Here is a 15,339-nt window from a genome sequence, read left to right as displayed (position 1 = left end):
CAAATGCTGGGTGGTGGGGGTGGGACTCGGAATGCATCGATACTGGTGGGTCAGCAGGACACGTTGTATTAAAGGGCCTCTTTCTGTGTTGTTACAACAGTGGGCTAGTGTGGGGAGAGTGCAGAGGCAGAGATGAATTTGGGGACCAGTACAGTGCTGTGGGGTGGGGGAAGAGAGCAAGGGAGAGGGGCAGGGCAGAGATTGATTTGGGGTCTGATACAGTGCTGTGAGGAGAGGGCAGAGCTGTAGGATTAGTTTGGGGACTGATGCAGACCTGGGTTGGGTTGAGAGTGGGACAGTGGGTTTAGTTTGGGGTTGATACAAAGCTGTGGGTGAGAGTTGGGTAGAGAGTAGAGTGGGAGAGTGGGTTTAGTGTGGGGACTGTTACAGAGCTGTATGGAGAGAGATGGGTCGAGAGTGCGACAGCGGGTTTAGTTTGGGGCTGATAGAGCTGTGTGGGGAACTGTATTTTCTGGGCTAAGGACAGTACACATGTGAGGCACCCTCTGTGGAGCTGGAAACAGGACAATTCATGAATGGGAGATGCAGAGTGCAGATCGGTACAGGGGATCTGCAGTCTGAGATTTGGGGAATGAGATCTTCAACAGAAAACACTCGGCAGACAGTATGTTTTCTTGACAAGTTCTCTTTATCATCTCCAGTTTTACAGCACATCATTTAATTTGCGTACAGATCCCAGTTACAATAAAATTCTTTAAAAAAAAAGACATTTAAACATACAAAAGTTGGCATGTGTGTGTCTGTGCGTCTGTAGGTGTGTGTGTGTGTGTGTGTGTGTGTGTGTGTGCATACACTTGTGAGTCTGTGTGTGTGTGTTCAGTGAACTAACTGCAGTCTTTCGCTGACCCATCAGGGACAACTCCACGGATTAGCAGGCGCTGTGCTGGGAAAGGAGTCCTTCCTTCTCACTCTTCCCTTTGTGTCTCCAGGGATGTAACTCACCCCCCCAACAGCCATGCTCAGTGAGAGGGCCTGAAACCCCTACCACCCACCCACTCACCCCCTGGTCAACTGGCTTGACTGAGGGTCATTGGAACGCTTCCCGATGCCTGCTCTTTGGTTGAACACAACAAGTAAGAATTTAAAAAAATGTGGAATGATCCTCTGGAATACAGGGAATGAGCCAGCCACTCGGTCATGCTGCAGTTGTGACCTCCCTACAGCAGGGGCGCCCTGCCGGGAGGCTTGGAAAAGAGGCTCGAGCCACTTGTGCACAGCTTTCTACTTATAAATAAGGCCGGGGTGGGGGTGGGACAGAAGCTCAGAGGGGAGCAGTGGGCTGGGAGGTGATAATATTAGGGGGTCTAATTAGCCTCGTTTGTTCAGAGACACCACCCACCATCTGTGACGAAATGACAGGGAGGGGGAGACAAGTTAGGAAAGGTGAATGGCATGGGTCCCGGAATGATAAAACTTAGGGGCAATCCATTCAGAGACCCCGGGGGGGAAGCAATGGTGTGGAGGGAGAGGATCTCCTTTCGTGCCAGAAGCCGGGAGAGTGGTTAACTCCCTGTGCGAATCCCTCTTTGCCAGGGGCAGGGATGAAGGCCTGCATCTGTCCCTCACTCCCAGAGGGCAGCCAAGAGCCCCAAAACTGTCAATGGGGGGAGGGTACCGGTACCTGGATCTGCGGGAGAGAATGACCCTGCACTGCAGGGGGTAAAATATTTCAATAAGATCGGGTGTGTGAAGGCCTGGGGAATACTGCCCTGTTCCCCATAATAACAGCTCGCTGGGGGGACAAGAACCTCTCTCAGAGTGGGTGATCACTGTCGCACACAGAGTGGGGAGGGAGGGCCTGGTCACGGAGGAAGCGGTCTCCCTACTCGCCCCACGCCTAACAGCCTGCCCCGCTCTGGGCTCAGTAATACTCGTCGTCATCCTCCTCCACCAGGCTGGGGGGCGAGCTGAATGGGGAGCGAGGCGTGGGATCTTCCGGTGCCGGCTCGGCGTCTGTGGGGGAAGGCAGACAGGGATGTGCAGGTTAGACCACGCCAGTACTCGACTCCTTCCCTAACCTCAACCTGGATGCAGAGGAAATGACTGACCCCCGAGCACCTCCACACCTCCTATAAACCTCGACCAGAGGGTGAAGGGAACTGCATAAACCCCCTCCACCCCAGCGGTGAGGGACAGCCCCCTAACGTCCCCACCCCCAGAGTCCCGAGGGACGGTGCTGCCCAGTGGGGTTTGTACCCCACAAGTGGAGAGGGGAGGGAAGGAGGATGGGGCAAGAGGGGCTGTTGGGAACAATGGAGGGAGTCAAGGGAGAGGGGAACGTGGGGAGTGACGGGGACATGGGGGGAGAGGGGAACATGGGGGAGAGGGGGTAAGGGAGAGGGTGGGAAGGGGGAGAGAGGGTGGAAGGGAAGGGGGAGAGAGGGTGGAAGGGAAGGGGAGAGAGGGTGGAAGGGAAGGGGACAGAGGGTGGAAGGGAAGGGGGACAGAGGGTGGAAGGGAAGGGGGAGAGAGGGTGGAAGGGAAGGGGGAGAGAGGGTGGAAGGGAAGGGGGACAGGGTGGAAGGGAAAGGGTGAGGTGGGGGGAACGGAAGTTGGGAGGTGAGGGAGGAACAGGGGAGAGAGGGTGGAAGGGAAGGGGGAGGTGAGGGTGGAAGGGAAGGGATGAGGGTGGAAGGGAAGGGGAGGTGAGGGTGGAAGGGAAGGAGAGGTGAGGGTGGAAGGGAAGGAGAGGTGAGGGTGGAAGGGAAGGGAAGAGGTAGGGGGAAGTGAAGGGGAGAGGTGGGGGGTAGGGAAGGGGAGAGGTGGGGGGAAAGGGAAGGGGAGAGGTGGGGGGAAGGGGGAGAGAGAGTGGAACAGAAGAGGGATGTGAAGGGAAGGGGAGGAGAGGGTGGAAGGGGAGTTGAGGGGGAAGGGAAGGGGAGGAGAGGGTGGAAGGGAAGGGGTGAGGTGGGGGGAACAGAAGGGGGATGTGAGGGTGGAAGGGAAGGGGAGGTGAGGGTGGAAGGGAAGGGGAGATGAGGGTGGAAGGGAAGGGGAGAGGTAGGGGAAGTGAAGGGGAGAGGTGGGGGGTAGGGAAGGGGAGAGGTGGGGGGGAAGTGAAGGGGAGAGGTGGGGGGTAGGGAAGGGGAGAGGTGGGGGGAAAGGGAAGGGGAGAGGTGGGGGGAACAGAAGGGGAGATGAGGGTGGAAGGGAAGGGGAGGGGGGGGAAGGGAAGGGGAGAGGTGGGGGGAAGGGGAGGTGAGGGTGGAAGGGAAGGGGAGAGGTGGGGGGAAAGGGAAGGGGAGAGGTGGGGGGAAGGGGAGGTGAGGTTGGAAGGGAAGGGGAGAGTTGGGGGGAAAGGGAAGGGGAGGGGGGGGGAAGGGGGAAGAGAGAGTGGAACGGAAGAGGGATGTGAGGGGAATGGAAGGGGAGGAGAGGGGGAAGGGAAGGGGAGGAGAGGGGGGAAGGGAAGGGGAGGAGAGGGGGGAAGGGAAGGGGAGGAGAGGGGGGAAGGGAAGGGGAGGAGAGGGGGGAAGGGAAGGGGAGGAGAGGGGGGAAGGGAAGGGGAGGAGAGGGGGGAAGGGAAGGGGAGGTGAGGGTGTAAGGGAAGGGGAGGTGAGGGTGGAAGGAAGGGAGATGAGGGTGGAAGGGAAGGGGAGAGGTGGGGGGAAGGGAAGGGGTGAGGTGGGGGAACAGAAGGGGGACGTGAGGGGGTAAGGGAAGGGGGGAGGTGGGGGGAACGGAAGGGGAGGGGAACACCGATGGAGTAAGACGGTGTGGTGAGAGTTGGGCAGAGGGAGGATGGATGGGGAGTTGGAGAGAGCATGGGGGAAAGTGTTGGGTGGGGGTGAGAGGAGGCCTGATATGGGTTCTCGGACATTCCAAGATCGATCTGCCTCGTGCCTGTGGGTGGACAGGCCGTGCAGTGGCCGAAGCCACCGTTACGAGTTGCCCGTGCATTAAGGGTGGGGAAGGTCTGCCCGCAGTCACCCACCTACCTGCGGTCTCCTCGCCAGAGGAAAGTGACGAGCTCTCGCTCTCCTCGTCCAGGCTGATCTGGCCTGTCCTTGCTCCTTCCCTGTGCCCCTGACTGCCCTCGACCTCCTGCTGAGGCGGGCCGCTGTCCCACAGAGGGTGGGGGCCCTCAGGCTGACCGCTGTCTCTGGGCCAGGCAACAGGTATGCCCTGAGAGTCGGCAACTACACGCAGGCTTGACTCATCAGCACTCCTTCGCCGCTGGCTGGTGCTCTGTGGAGGGAGGAGGAGGAGGGATTAAAAAAAACTGGGGGTGAGATGGGGTGGGGGCAGGAAAGCTGAACACAGATTGTTGCCAGGGTCAATGGTAAGTAGGCCTCAGGCTTCAATCAGGGCTTGTGCTAAACCAGTTGCCCTGAGGAATTATTGCCTCGTCGGGTGGGGGGAAAGGGGGCAAATAATTGGACCAGTGTTACCACAGCGATGGCTATTTGGTCTGTACTTCTGCGCCAATCTTCAGAGGTCAGGACTTTTCAAGAATCTCAATACCCTGTGCCTCCAAACAATGCGCCCTCCTCAGGGTTGGGGAATCAAAAACTAGAGGGGAGAGGTTCAATCGCAAGCTTAGGGGCAACTTCTTCACTCAGCTGACTTACCAGGCTGTCGTCAGGGCAACTTGTAGGGAGAGGTTGGGCAGGTTAGGACTTTACTTCTTGGAGCATAGAAGGTTCAGGGGGATCTAATGGAGATGTATAAAATCATGAGAGGCACAGGTAGAGGCATGCACGGGCTTTGGTTTAGTGAAGTGAAATCCAGTGAACATAGGAGAAGATGAGAGGGGGGAGATTTAAAGGGCAAGCTGAGGGGCAGCTTCTTCAGCCAGAGAGTGGACAAGCTGCCAGAGGAAGTGGTTGAGGCAGGTACATCAACAGCATTTAAAAGGCAGTTGGTCAGGTAGATGGAAATGGGATGGCTAGCAAAAGGGACCAGCTTGGATGGGCAACTTGGTCGGCAGTGGGGTCCGGCCAAAGAAGGTCTATATTCGACGGAATTCAGGATCCCTTCAACGTTTGCTTACAGGTTGAGTCAGCAGGGAATGGGACATTCGCATTCACTTTGAGAGGACTGGGACCTGACATTGGTCAGACAGCACTGAGTATTGTGAGCAATGCTTGGGTCCCTTATCTAAGGGCGGATGTGCGGGCTCTGGAGAGGAGTTAATGAGAATGTTCCTGGAAATGGGAGGGTTAACCCATGAGGAGCGTTTGGTGTCTCTGAGCCTGTACTCCACGGGGTTCAGAAGGATAAGGGGAAGATCTTGTTAAAACCTCCCGGATACTGAAAGGCCTGAATAGACAGGATGTGGAGATGATGTTTCCCTCGGTAGGAGATTCTAGCACCCGAGGGCACAGCCTCAGAACAAAGGGACATCCATTTTAGAACCAAGATGAGGAGGAATTTCTTTAGCCAGAGGGTGCTGAATCTGCAGACTTCATTGCTCTGTGAAGGCCAGTTCACTGGGTGTATTTAGGCAGAGAGTGTGAGGGGATTAGTGGTTACGGTGAGAAGGTGGGAGAATGGGATTGAGAAATTAGCAATTGGAGGAGATGGTGCCCCTCTGATGGTCACATGGCCGTATGATGTTGGAGGAACTCCATGGCTCAGGGAACACCTCTCAAGGCAAATGCATCCAGAATGACAATTGCCCATTTCCCATAGAAGCTGCTTGACCTGCTGAGTTCCTCCAAAAAATCCCACTCTGCCCCGGATCCATGGCTCTGTGCCTCCAGCAGGAGGGGGTGGGGGAGGCAGCACAGTTCATGCCTTAGGCAGCGTGGGTGGAGGAAGGTTTTCTGCAGTGTACGCTCTGGACTCTGCCGCGCTACACGTCACCCAGGCCCAAGGCAGGGGACTCGGTCCACACCGACGGCCCGGGTCTCAGCAGTCTGATCCACGCCAGGTCTCCCCAGCAGAGGGTTCTGCCTCACACAAGGCTGATCCTGACGACTCGGGCCTGCTGAGGAATGAAGCTGCCAGCCTCCTCCTCGCTCCCTGGGGCGGGAAGATGGACCAGATGCCTCTGGCACAAGGTGGCCACACGTTAACGTGATTATGCCATAGTCTGGCACTGTTAGGTGCCAATTGGCCTCAGATGGAAACTGCTTTCCCACGGGTTGCCCTCATTTTGCCAGGTTTGGCACGATCTGTTCCAGTTCCTGTACAGGTTCCTGTAAGAGCAGGGGAGCCTCACCTGTGCAGTGCTGAGGCTCAGGCAGGTGACATGGGCAGAGGGCAGGCTGAACTGCCTCGTATGGGCCCTCTTTTTGCACCGGAGGACGGTCTTGGCCTGGTCTTCCCCTTCTGCTTCGGGCCTGGGGCTCTCCTGTAGGCAGTGGCCCTGCTCTCTCTCCAGCTGCTCCCGCCTCCTCTCGGAGTCGTGCAGCCGAGCCTCGAGAGCCCGCAGCTCCTGGCCCCGATCCTCGCAGGTCCGCCGACTCCTCTGGAACTCCACCTGCAGAAGCCCGTGCTGCCGTCTCAGGCCAGCCAGCTCCTCCCGCAGCCTCTCCAGCTCGGCCGGACCGCCCTCCCTGGAACTCAGCCGAGTCAGCCGCTCCCTCTGCTCAGACACCTCCTGCCACTGCTCCTCCAGCAGGGAGTCCTGCTTCACCACTACCGCCTGCGGGCCAAACATCGACACACAATCATAGCACAGGCCTTCAATCCCTTCCAACCCTCAGAGCCCTCCCTCCAGTTTTCTGTCATTCATTCGCCAGCATTAAAACCTCAACTCCCTGTATCTTGTCTACTCAAGTGTCTCCCAAACACGATGCCACCACCTGCTCTGGCAGTACGTTCCCATCTCACCCCCTCTCTTCGTGGAAGATATTCAGTGACGACTTTATTAGGCGTCTTCTGTACTTAATAAAGTGGCCACTGAGTGTATTTCTGTATGTTCCTGCTGTAGATCATCCACTTCGAGGTTCGACATGCTGTGCATTGAGATCCACTGCTGTAACTTATCTGAGTTCCTGTCCGCCATTCACCTGACCTCTCTCATTAACAAGGCATTCTCACCCTCAGAAATGCTGCTTACTTTTTTTTTACCTCTGTAAATTCTGGAGACCCTTGTGTTTGAAAATCCCAGGAGGTCAGCAGATACTCACACCACCCTATCCGTCCGGCACCAACAATCAATCCCCGGTCCAAGTCACTCAGATCACATTTCTTCCCCATCCTGAAATTTGGTCTGAACAACAACTGAACCTCCTGACCATGTTTGCATGCTTTTATACAGTGAGTTACTGCTCCATGATTGGCTGATTTGATATCTGTATTAACAAGTCATTAACGAGCTGCTGTACAAGTGTACCTAATAAATTGGCCACTGAGTATAGTTAACCCTCAGTTCAAACAGGCGGGACAGACAACTTGGCCTGTTACCACGTTCTATCTCTTAATTGAATTACGAGGTTGTGATATAACCTTCAAACTCTTCTCCAGTTTGACCTATGAAAGCAAGCTAACATATTCACCCCTGCCGCTTTCAGAGAGCTATGGATTTGAACCCAAAGCTCCCCCCGTTCATTCATTACAATTCCTAATGCCTTATTACCTACTGTACATGCTCCACCTCCATCGAACTATCCAAGGTGCATCATCCTGAGGTTGCTGTGATTAAATCTCCAACTTCCATCTGATCTGCCTCCCAGAGCCCACGATGACCTTCCTCACTATCCTCACCTCCACCAACGTGTGGCATCTGCAAACTTACCAATCATTCCTTCTGCACAAACGTTAATGTGTATCACCCCAAGAGGTCCCAGCACCGGCCCGAGGTTCACCACTCTGCTCCAAGCCTATCCCCGGACCGGAGGAGTTTCACTTGTATCTGCCCCGCAATAAAGACACTCCACACCCCTGTCTGGCAACCCCAGAGAAGGGGAGAGGGACAGGGAGACAGGGTGATGGAGAGAGAGAGAGCAGAAGTGGGAAGGGAAGGGAGGGAGGGAGAGTGAGTTTGATAGGGATGGAAGGAGCAATAAAGGGGGGGAGAGGGAGAATCCCGAACCTGAACAACTGACCTGGAGAGAGAGCAGGAGGATGGACAACTGGGAGAGTCCCTGTAGTAGGTCCTGTGTGGAGGGCAGAGGAAGAGGGCACAGGATAGGGGGCGAGGGTTAGTGACAGACAAGCAACACTGACCCACACCACGATGCCCCAACGAAACACCCCACATTACACACATCAACAGCCCACTACCCTGACTACCAGAGCCCTCCACATATCCAGCACCACACCCATCCATTCCCCGAAGACCCCACTCCCACCACCGCCTGGTGTCCCTTCACCCCACGTCCCCACCCCTCCACGTCCAACAGGCTGTCTTAAACACAACACAGCCCCTCCTCACCCTTCACCCAACCCAGTCTCTAAACCTGTATCCACATATCTTCCATACCCCCACACCTGTCCCCTCTATTACCCATACCACTCCTCTCCCTTCCCCAAGCCAGACCAAAATAACCTCCCACTCCCTCCATCACCATCACCTCCCCACCCCTCACCTACCTCATTGTGTGACTTTAGTTGATTTCCGTTTCCATCCTACAGAGAGACAGGGACAGAGTGAGGAACGGAGAGCAAGAGTGGGGGGGGGGGGGAGAGAGGGAGCAGGTGAGGGAAGGGAGAGGAGGGTGAGGGGAGGGAGAGTGAGGGGAGGGAGAGGAGGGGGAGGGGAGGGAGAGGAGAGAGGGGGAGGGAGAGGAGGGTGAGGGGTTGAGGAGTGAGAGTGAGAGTGTGAATCCTTACCCGCACTATGTCCCTGAGGGCATCATTCTTGCCTGGCTCAGGGCTGCCGTTCACACTGGGCTCAGTGTCTGCAGGACGGAGGAGATTAACACACAGATCAGACAGGCCAGGCACCGCTTCACATGGGAGTAATGGTGGAGGGGACAGGGTGAGGGGTGATGGAGGGGAGGGTGAGGGGTGGTGGAGGGGAGGGTGAGGGGTGGTGGAGGGGAGAGGGTGAGGGGTGGTGGAGGGGAGAGGGTGAGGGGTGAAGGAGGGGAGGTGAGGGGTGGTGGAGGGGAGGGTGAGGGGTGGTGGAGGGGAGGGTGAGGGGTGGTGGAGGGGACAGGGTGAGGGGTGGTGGAGGGGACAGGGTGAGGGGTGGAGGGGAGAGGGTGAGGGGTGAAGGAGGGGAGGGTGAGGGTTGGTGGAGGGGACAGGGTGAGGGGTGGTGGAGGGGAGGTGAGGTGAGGGGTGAAGGAGGGGAGGTGAGGGGTGAAGGAGGGGAGGTGAGGGGTGATGGAGGGGAGAGGGTGAGGGGTGGTGGAGGGGAGAGGGTGAAGGAGGGGAGGTGAGGGGTGGTGGAGGGGAGGGTGAGGGGTGGTGGAAGGGACAGGGTGAGGGGTGAAGGAGGGGACAGGGTGAGGGGTGGTGGAGGGGAGGTGAGGGGTGGTGGAGGGGAGGTGAGGGGTGATGGAGGGGAGGTGAGGGATGGTGGAGGGGAGAGGGTGAGGGGTGAAGGAGGGGAGGGTGAGGGGTGGTGGAGGGGACAGGGTGAGGGGTGAAGGAGGGGACAGGGTGAGGGGTGGTGGAGGGGAGGTGAGGGGTGGTGGAGGGGAGGTGAGGGGTGATGGAGGGGAGGTGAGGGATGGTGGAGGGGAGAGGGTGAGGGGTGAAGGAGGGGAGGGTGAGGGTTTGGTGGAGGGGACAGGGTGAGGGATGGTGGAGGGGAGGTGAGGGGTGATGGAGGGGAGGTGAGGGGTGAAGGAGGGGAGGTGAGGGGTGAAGGAGGGGAGGTGAGGGGTGGTGGAGGGGAGAGGGTGAGGGGTGAAGGAGGGGAGGTGAGGGGTGGTGGAGGGGACAGGGTGAGGGGGTGAAGGAGGGGACAGGGTGAGGGGTGAAGGAGGGGACAGGGTGAGGAGTGAAGGAGGGGACAGGGTGAGGGGTGGTGGAGGGGAGGTGAGGGGTGATGGAGGGGAGGTGAGGGATGGTGGAGGAGGGGAGAGGGGTGGGCTGGAGGAGAGGGTGAGGGGTGATGGAGGGGAGAGGGTGAGGGGTGATGGAGGGGAGAGGGTGAGGGGTGGTGGAGGGGAGAGGGTGAGGGGTGGTGGAGGGGAGAGGGTGAGGGTTGAAGGAGGGGAGAGGGTGAGGGGTGAAGGAGGGGAGGGTGAGGGTTGGTGGAGGGGACAGGGTGAGGGGTGGTGGAGGGGAGGTGAGGGGTGGTAGGGGACAGGGTGAGGGGTGGTGGAGGGGAGGTGAGGGGTGATGGAGGGAAGGTGAGGGATGGTGGAGGAAAGAGGGCGAGGGGTGGAGGAGGGGAGAGGGGTGGGCTGGAGGAGAGGGTGAGAGGTGGTGGAGGAGAGGGTGAGGGGTGAAGGAGGGGACAGGGTGAGGGGTGGTGGAGGGGAGGGTGAGGGGTGGTAGGGGACAGGGTGAGGGGTGGTGGAGGGGACAGGGTGAGGGATGGTGGAGGAAAGAGGGCGAGGGGTGGAGGAGGGGAGAGGGGTGGGCTGGAGGAGAGGGTGAGGGGTGAAGGAGGGGACAGGGTGAGGGGTGGTGGAGGGGAGGGTGAGCGGTGGTGAAGAGGGCGAGGGGTGGTGGAGGGGAGAGGGCGAGGGGTGATGGAGGGGGAGGATGAGGGGTGGTGGAGGGGAGGGGGAGGGGTGGTTGGGGACAGGGTGAGGGGTGGTGGAGGGGGGAGGATGAGGGGTGGTGGAGGGGGAGGGGGAGGGTGAGGGGTGGTGGAGGGGACAGGGTGAGGGATGGTGGAGGAAAGAGGGCGAGGGGTGGAGGAGGGGAGAGGGGTGGGCTGGAGGAGAGGGTGAGGGGTGATGGAGGGGAGAGGATGAGGGGTGGTGGAGGGGAGGGTGAGGGGTGGAGGGGGCAGGGTGAGCGGTGGTGGAAAGAGGGGGAGGGGTGGTGGAGGAGAAAGGGCGAGGGGTGATGGAGGGGGAGGATGAGGGGTGGTGGAGGGGGAGGGTGGGTGGTGGAGGGGGGAGGGTGAGGGGTGGAGGGGGCAGGGTGAGCGGTGGTGGAAAGAGGGCGAGGGTTTTGGAGGGGAGAGGGCGAGGGGTGATGGAGGGGGAGGATGAGGTGTGGTGGAGGGGAGAGGGTGAGGGGTGGTGGAGGGGAGAGGATGAGGGGTGGTGGAGGGGAGGGTGAGGGGGAAGGGTGAGGGGTGGAGGGGGCAGGGTGAGCGGTGGAGGGGGCAGGGTGAGGGGTGGTGGAGGGGAGAGGGGTGGGCTGGAGGAGAGGGTGAGGGGTGGTGGAGGAGAAAGGGCGAGGGGTGATGGAGGGGGAGGATGAGGGGTGGTGGAAGGGGGAGGGTGGGTGGTGGTGGGGGGAGGGTGAGGGGTGGAGGGGGCAGGGTGAGTGGTGGTGGAGGGGGGAGGGCGAGGGGTGGTGAGGGGGAGGGCGAGGGGTGGTGGGGAGAGGGCGAGGGGTGGTGGAGGGGAGAGGGTGAGGGGTGGTGAGGGGGAGGGCGAGGGGTGGTGGGGAGAGGGCGAGGGGTGGAGGGGAGAGGGCGAGGGGTGGAGGGGAGAGGGTGAGGGGTGGTGGAGGGGAGAGGGTGAGTCAGTGTGGGGTGGGGGACTGTGGCTGAAGTGCGGACTGTGTCGGGGGAAGGAGCACTGAGCTGACGTACCTGGGCTGCCCGCGGGTCCCCCTGTGCTATCAGTCCCCAGGGACTGGTCCGTGCTGGAACCGACATTCCCACAAACGCTCACCATCAGCTCTGACATGCGCTGGACTGTAGGGATGGTAAAACAGGTAGAAAGTCAGGAATCTTTGTCCAAGATGAAATCCTCGCAGTAAGTTCCGACACAGGATTCCTGCAGGGTCCAATCTTTCCAATCAGAGGTGTGTAATAGCACCGATGATCCCCAGTTTAACCCTTATCCTATTCTGTCCCTCACATCCACTGCTTCTCTCATTCCCTCAATCCCTCCAGGGTGGTGGGGGTTCTGGACGTGGATTTAAATGGGTGATGCAGAAAACCACCCCAGGGATGGGGAGAAATGGGGGGGAATAGAGGAGAAGGGGGCAGAGGAGAGGAAGAGGATGAGCAGGAGAGAGAAGGGACCTCACCCTCACCCTTCCCTGACTGCCTGACTCTCACCCTCACCAAACGGCCATCTGAGTGTAGCTCCCCACCAATCCCCCCGCCTTCCTCCCTCCCTCCCTCCCTCACCTTCTCTGATGGCCTCCGTGATGAGCCGCTCCCCCCGAGGGTGGTCGCTGGAATCAGAGCGAAAGAGGCGCCGGGGGCCGGAGGCTGGGGGGTCCTCGCTGTTCCTGAGCTGCAGGACCTGCTGCAGCAGCGACGCCTTCTCCTCCAGCAGCTCCGACACGCGGCGGTCCCGCTGACTTATCTCCTCTACAGGGGGGAACAATACCTCCATGGTTCAGTGAGGGTCAGGGAGAGGGTGGGGAAGGGGAGAGGGGATTGGGGAGGAGAATACCACGATAGTTCAGTGAGGGGGTCAGGGAGAGGGTGGGGAAGGGGAGAGGGGATTGGGGAGGAGAATACCACGATGGTTCAGTGAGGGGGGTCAGGGAGAGGGGATTGGGGAGGAGAATACCGCCATGGTTCAGTGGGGGTCAGGGAGAGGGTGGGGAAGGGGAGAGGGGATTGGGGAGGAGAATACCACGATAGTTCAGTGAGGGGGTCAGGGAGAGGGGATTGGGGAGGAGAATACCGCCATGGTTCAGTGGGGGTCAGGGAGAGGGTGGGGAAGGGGAGAGGGGATTGGGGAGGAGAATACCGCGATGGTTCAGTGAGGGGGTCAGGGAGAAGGGATTGGGGAGGAGAATACCGCCATGGTTCAGTGGGGGTCAGGGAGAGGGTGGGGAAGGGGAGAGGGGATTGGGGAGGAGAATACCGCCATGGTTCAGTGAGGGGTCAGGGAGAGGGGATTGGGGAGGAGAATACCGCCATAGTTCAGTGAGGGGGTCAGGGAGAGGGTGGGGAAGGGGAGAGGGGATTGGGGAGGAGAATACCCCGATGGTTCAGTGACGGGGTCAGGGAGAGAGTGGGGAAGGGGAGAGGGGATTGGGGAGGAGAATACCGCCATAGTTCAGTGAGGGGGTCAGGGAGAGGGTGGGGAAGGGGAGAGGGGATTGGGGAGGAGAATACCCCGATGGTTCAGTGACGGGGTCAGGGAGAGGGTGGGGAAGGGGAGAGGGGATTGGGGAGGAGAATACGGCGATGGTTCAGTGAGGGGGTCAGGGAGAGGGTGGGGAAGGGGAGAGGGGATTGGGGAGAATACCCCGATGGTTCAGTGAGGGGGTCAGGGAGAGGGTGGGGAAGGGGAGAGGGGATTGGGGAGGAGAGTACCGCCATAGTTCAGTGAGGGGGTCAGGGAGAGGGTGGGGAAGGGGAGAGGGGATTGGGGAGGAGAACACCGCGATGGTTCAGTGAGGGGGTCAGGGAGAGGGTGGGGAAGGGGAGAGGGGATTGGGGAGGAGAATACCGCGATGGTTCAGTGAGGGGGTCCGGGAGAGGGTGGGGAAGGGGAGAGGGGATTGGGGAGGAGAATACCGCGATGGTTCAGTGAGGGGGTCAGGGAGAGGGTGGGGAAGGGGAGAGGGGATTGGGGAGGAGAATACCGCCATAGTTCAGTGAGGGGGTCAGGGAGAGGGTGGGGAAGGGGAGAGGGGATTGGGGAGGAGAATACCGCCATAGTTCAGTGAGGGGGTCGGGGAGAGGGTGGGGAAGGGGAGAGGGGATTGGGGAGGAGAATACCGCGATGGTTCAGTGAGGGGGTCAGGGAGAGGGTGGGGAAGGGGAGAGGGGATTGGGGAGGAGAATACCGCCATAGTTCAGTGAGGGGGTCAGGGAGAGGGTGGGGAAGGGGAGAGGGGATTGGGGAGAATACCGCGATGGTTCAGTGAGGGGGTCAGGGAGAGGGTGGGGAAGGAGAGAGGGGATTGGGGAGGAGAATACCGCGATGGTTCAGTGAGAGGGGTCAGGGAGAGGGTGGGGAAGGGGAGAGGGGATTGGGGAGGACAATACCGCGATGGTTCAGTGGGGGGGTCAGGGAGAGTGTGGGGAAGGGAAGAGGGGATTGGGGAGGAGAATACCGCGATGGTTCAGTGAGGGGTTAGGGAGAGGGTGGGGAAGGGGAGAGGGGATTGGGGAGGAGAATACCGCGATGGTTCAGTGGGGGGGTCAGGGAGAGGGTGGGGAAGGGAAGAGGGGATTGGGGAGGAGAATACCACGATGGTTCAGTGAGGGGTCAGGGAGAGGATGGGGAAGGGGAGAGGGGATTGGGGAGGAGAATACCGCGATGGTTCAGTGAGGGGGTCAGGGAGAGAGGATTGGGGAGGAAAATACCGTGATGCTTCAGTGAGGGGTCAGGGAGAGGGTGGGGAAGGGGAGAGGGGATTGGGGAGGAACAATACCGCCATGGTTCAGTGAAGGGTCAGGGAGAAGGTGGGGAAGGGGAGTGGGGATTGGGGAGGAGAATACTGCCATAGTTCAGTGAGGGGGTCAGGGAGAGGGTGGGGAAGGGGAGAGGGGATTGGGGAGGAGAATACCGCGATGGTTCAGTGAGGGGTCAGGGAGAGTGTGGGGAAGGGGAGAGGGGATTGGGGAGGAGAATACCGCGATGGTTCAGTGAGGGGGTCAGGGAGAGGGTGGGGAAGGGGAGAGGGGATTGGGGAGGAGAATACCCCGATGGTTCAGTGAGGGGGTCAGGGATGAGGTGGTTGGGGGGGGGGGGAAAGGGATAGGAGGAATCATTAGGAGGGGTGAGGGTAAGTGGGAAGGGGAGAGGGGAGGAGGAGAATACCGCCATAGTTCAGTGAGGGGGTCAGGGAGAGGGTGGGGAAGGGGAGAGGGGATTGGGGAGGAGAACACCGCGATGGTTCAGTGAGGGGGTCAGGGAGAGGGTGGGGAAGGGGAGAGGGGATTGGGGAGGAGAATACCGCGATGGTTCAGTGAGGGGGTCAGGGAGAGGGTGGGGAAGGGGAGAGGGGATTGGGGAGGAGAATACCGCGATGGTTCAGTGAGGGGGTCAGGGAGAGGGTGGGGAAGGGGAGAGGGGATTGGGGAGGAGAATACCGCCATAGTTCAGTGAGGGGGTCAGGGAGAGGGTGGGGAAGGGGAGGAGAATACCGCCATAGTTCAGTGAGGGGGTCAGGGAGAGTGTGGGGAAGGGGAGAGTGTGGGGATGGGGAGAGGGGATTGGGGAGGACAATACCGCGATGGTTCAGTGGGGGGGTCAGGGAGAGTGTGGGGAAGGGAAGAGGGGATTGGGGAGGAGAATACCGCGATGGTTCAGTGAGGGGTCAGGGAGAGGGTGGGGAAGGGGAGAGGGGATTGGGGAGGAGAATACCGCGATGGTTCAGTGGGGGGGTCAGGGAGAGGGTGGGGAAGGGAAGAGGGGATTGGGG

At 59.8% G+C, this 15,339-nt stretch overlaps 1 protein-coding gene across 4 annotated transcripts in view; it reads right to left on the bottom strand.

The window, feature by feature from the left end:
* Positions 1-630: 630 nt before the first annotated feature.
* Positions 631-15,339, bottom strand: part of LOC140735804 (rho guanine nucleotide exchange factor 2-like) — a 182,525-nt gene continuing 167,816 nt past the window's right edge. For all 4 annotated transcript variants that reach the window (XM_073061288.1, XM_073061286.1, XM_073061287.1 and 1 more), the window contains 8 exons: positions 12,134-12,319; positions 11,588-11,692; positions 8,746-8,813; positions 8,506-8,541; positions 8,019-8,069; positions 6,188-6,613; positions 3,960-4,209; positions 631-1,974 (listed from right to left, as the gene is read on the bottom strand). In XM_073061288.1, coding sequence (XP_072917389.1) covers positions 1,883-1,974; positions 3,960-4,209; positions 6,188-6,613; positions 8,019-8,069; positions 8,506-8,541; positions 8,746-8,813; positions 11,588-11,692; positions 12,134-12,319 — 1,214 coding nt within the window. In that variant the 3' untranslated portion in view covers positions 631-1,882. The remainder of the gene's footprint in view (positions 1,975-3,959; positions 4,210-6,187; positions 6,614-8,018; positions 8,070-8,505; positions 8,542-8,745; positions 8,814-11,587; positions 11,693-12,133; positions 12,320-15,339) is intronic.

The sequence above is a fragment of the Hemitrygon akajei genome, chromosome 11 (genome assembly GCF_048418815.1).
Source record: "Hemitrygon akajei chromosome 11, sHemAka1.3, whole genome shotgun sequence".
Lineage (NCBI taxonomy): Eukaryota > Metazoa > Chordata > Chondrichthyes > Myliobatiformes > Dasyatidae > Hemitrygon > Hemitrygon akajei.
This window is presented reverse-complemented; position numbering and strand designations above follow the sequence as displayed.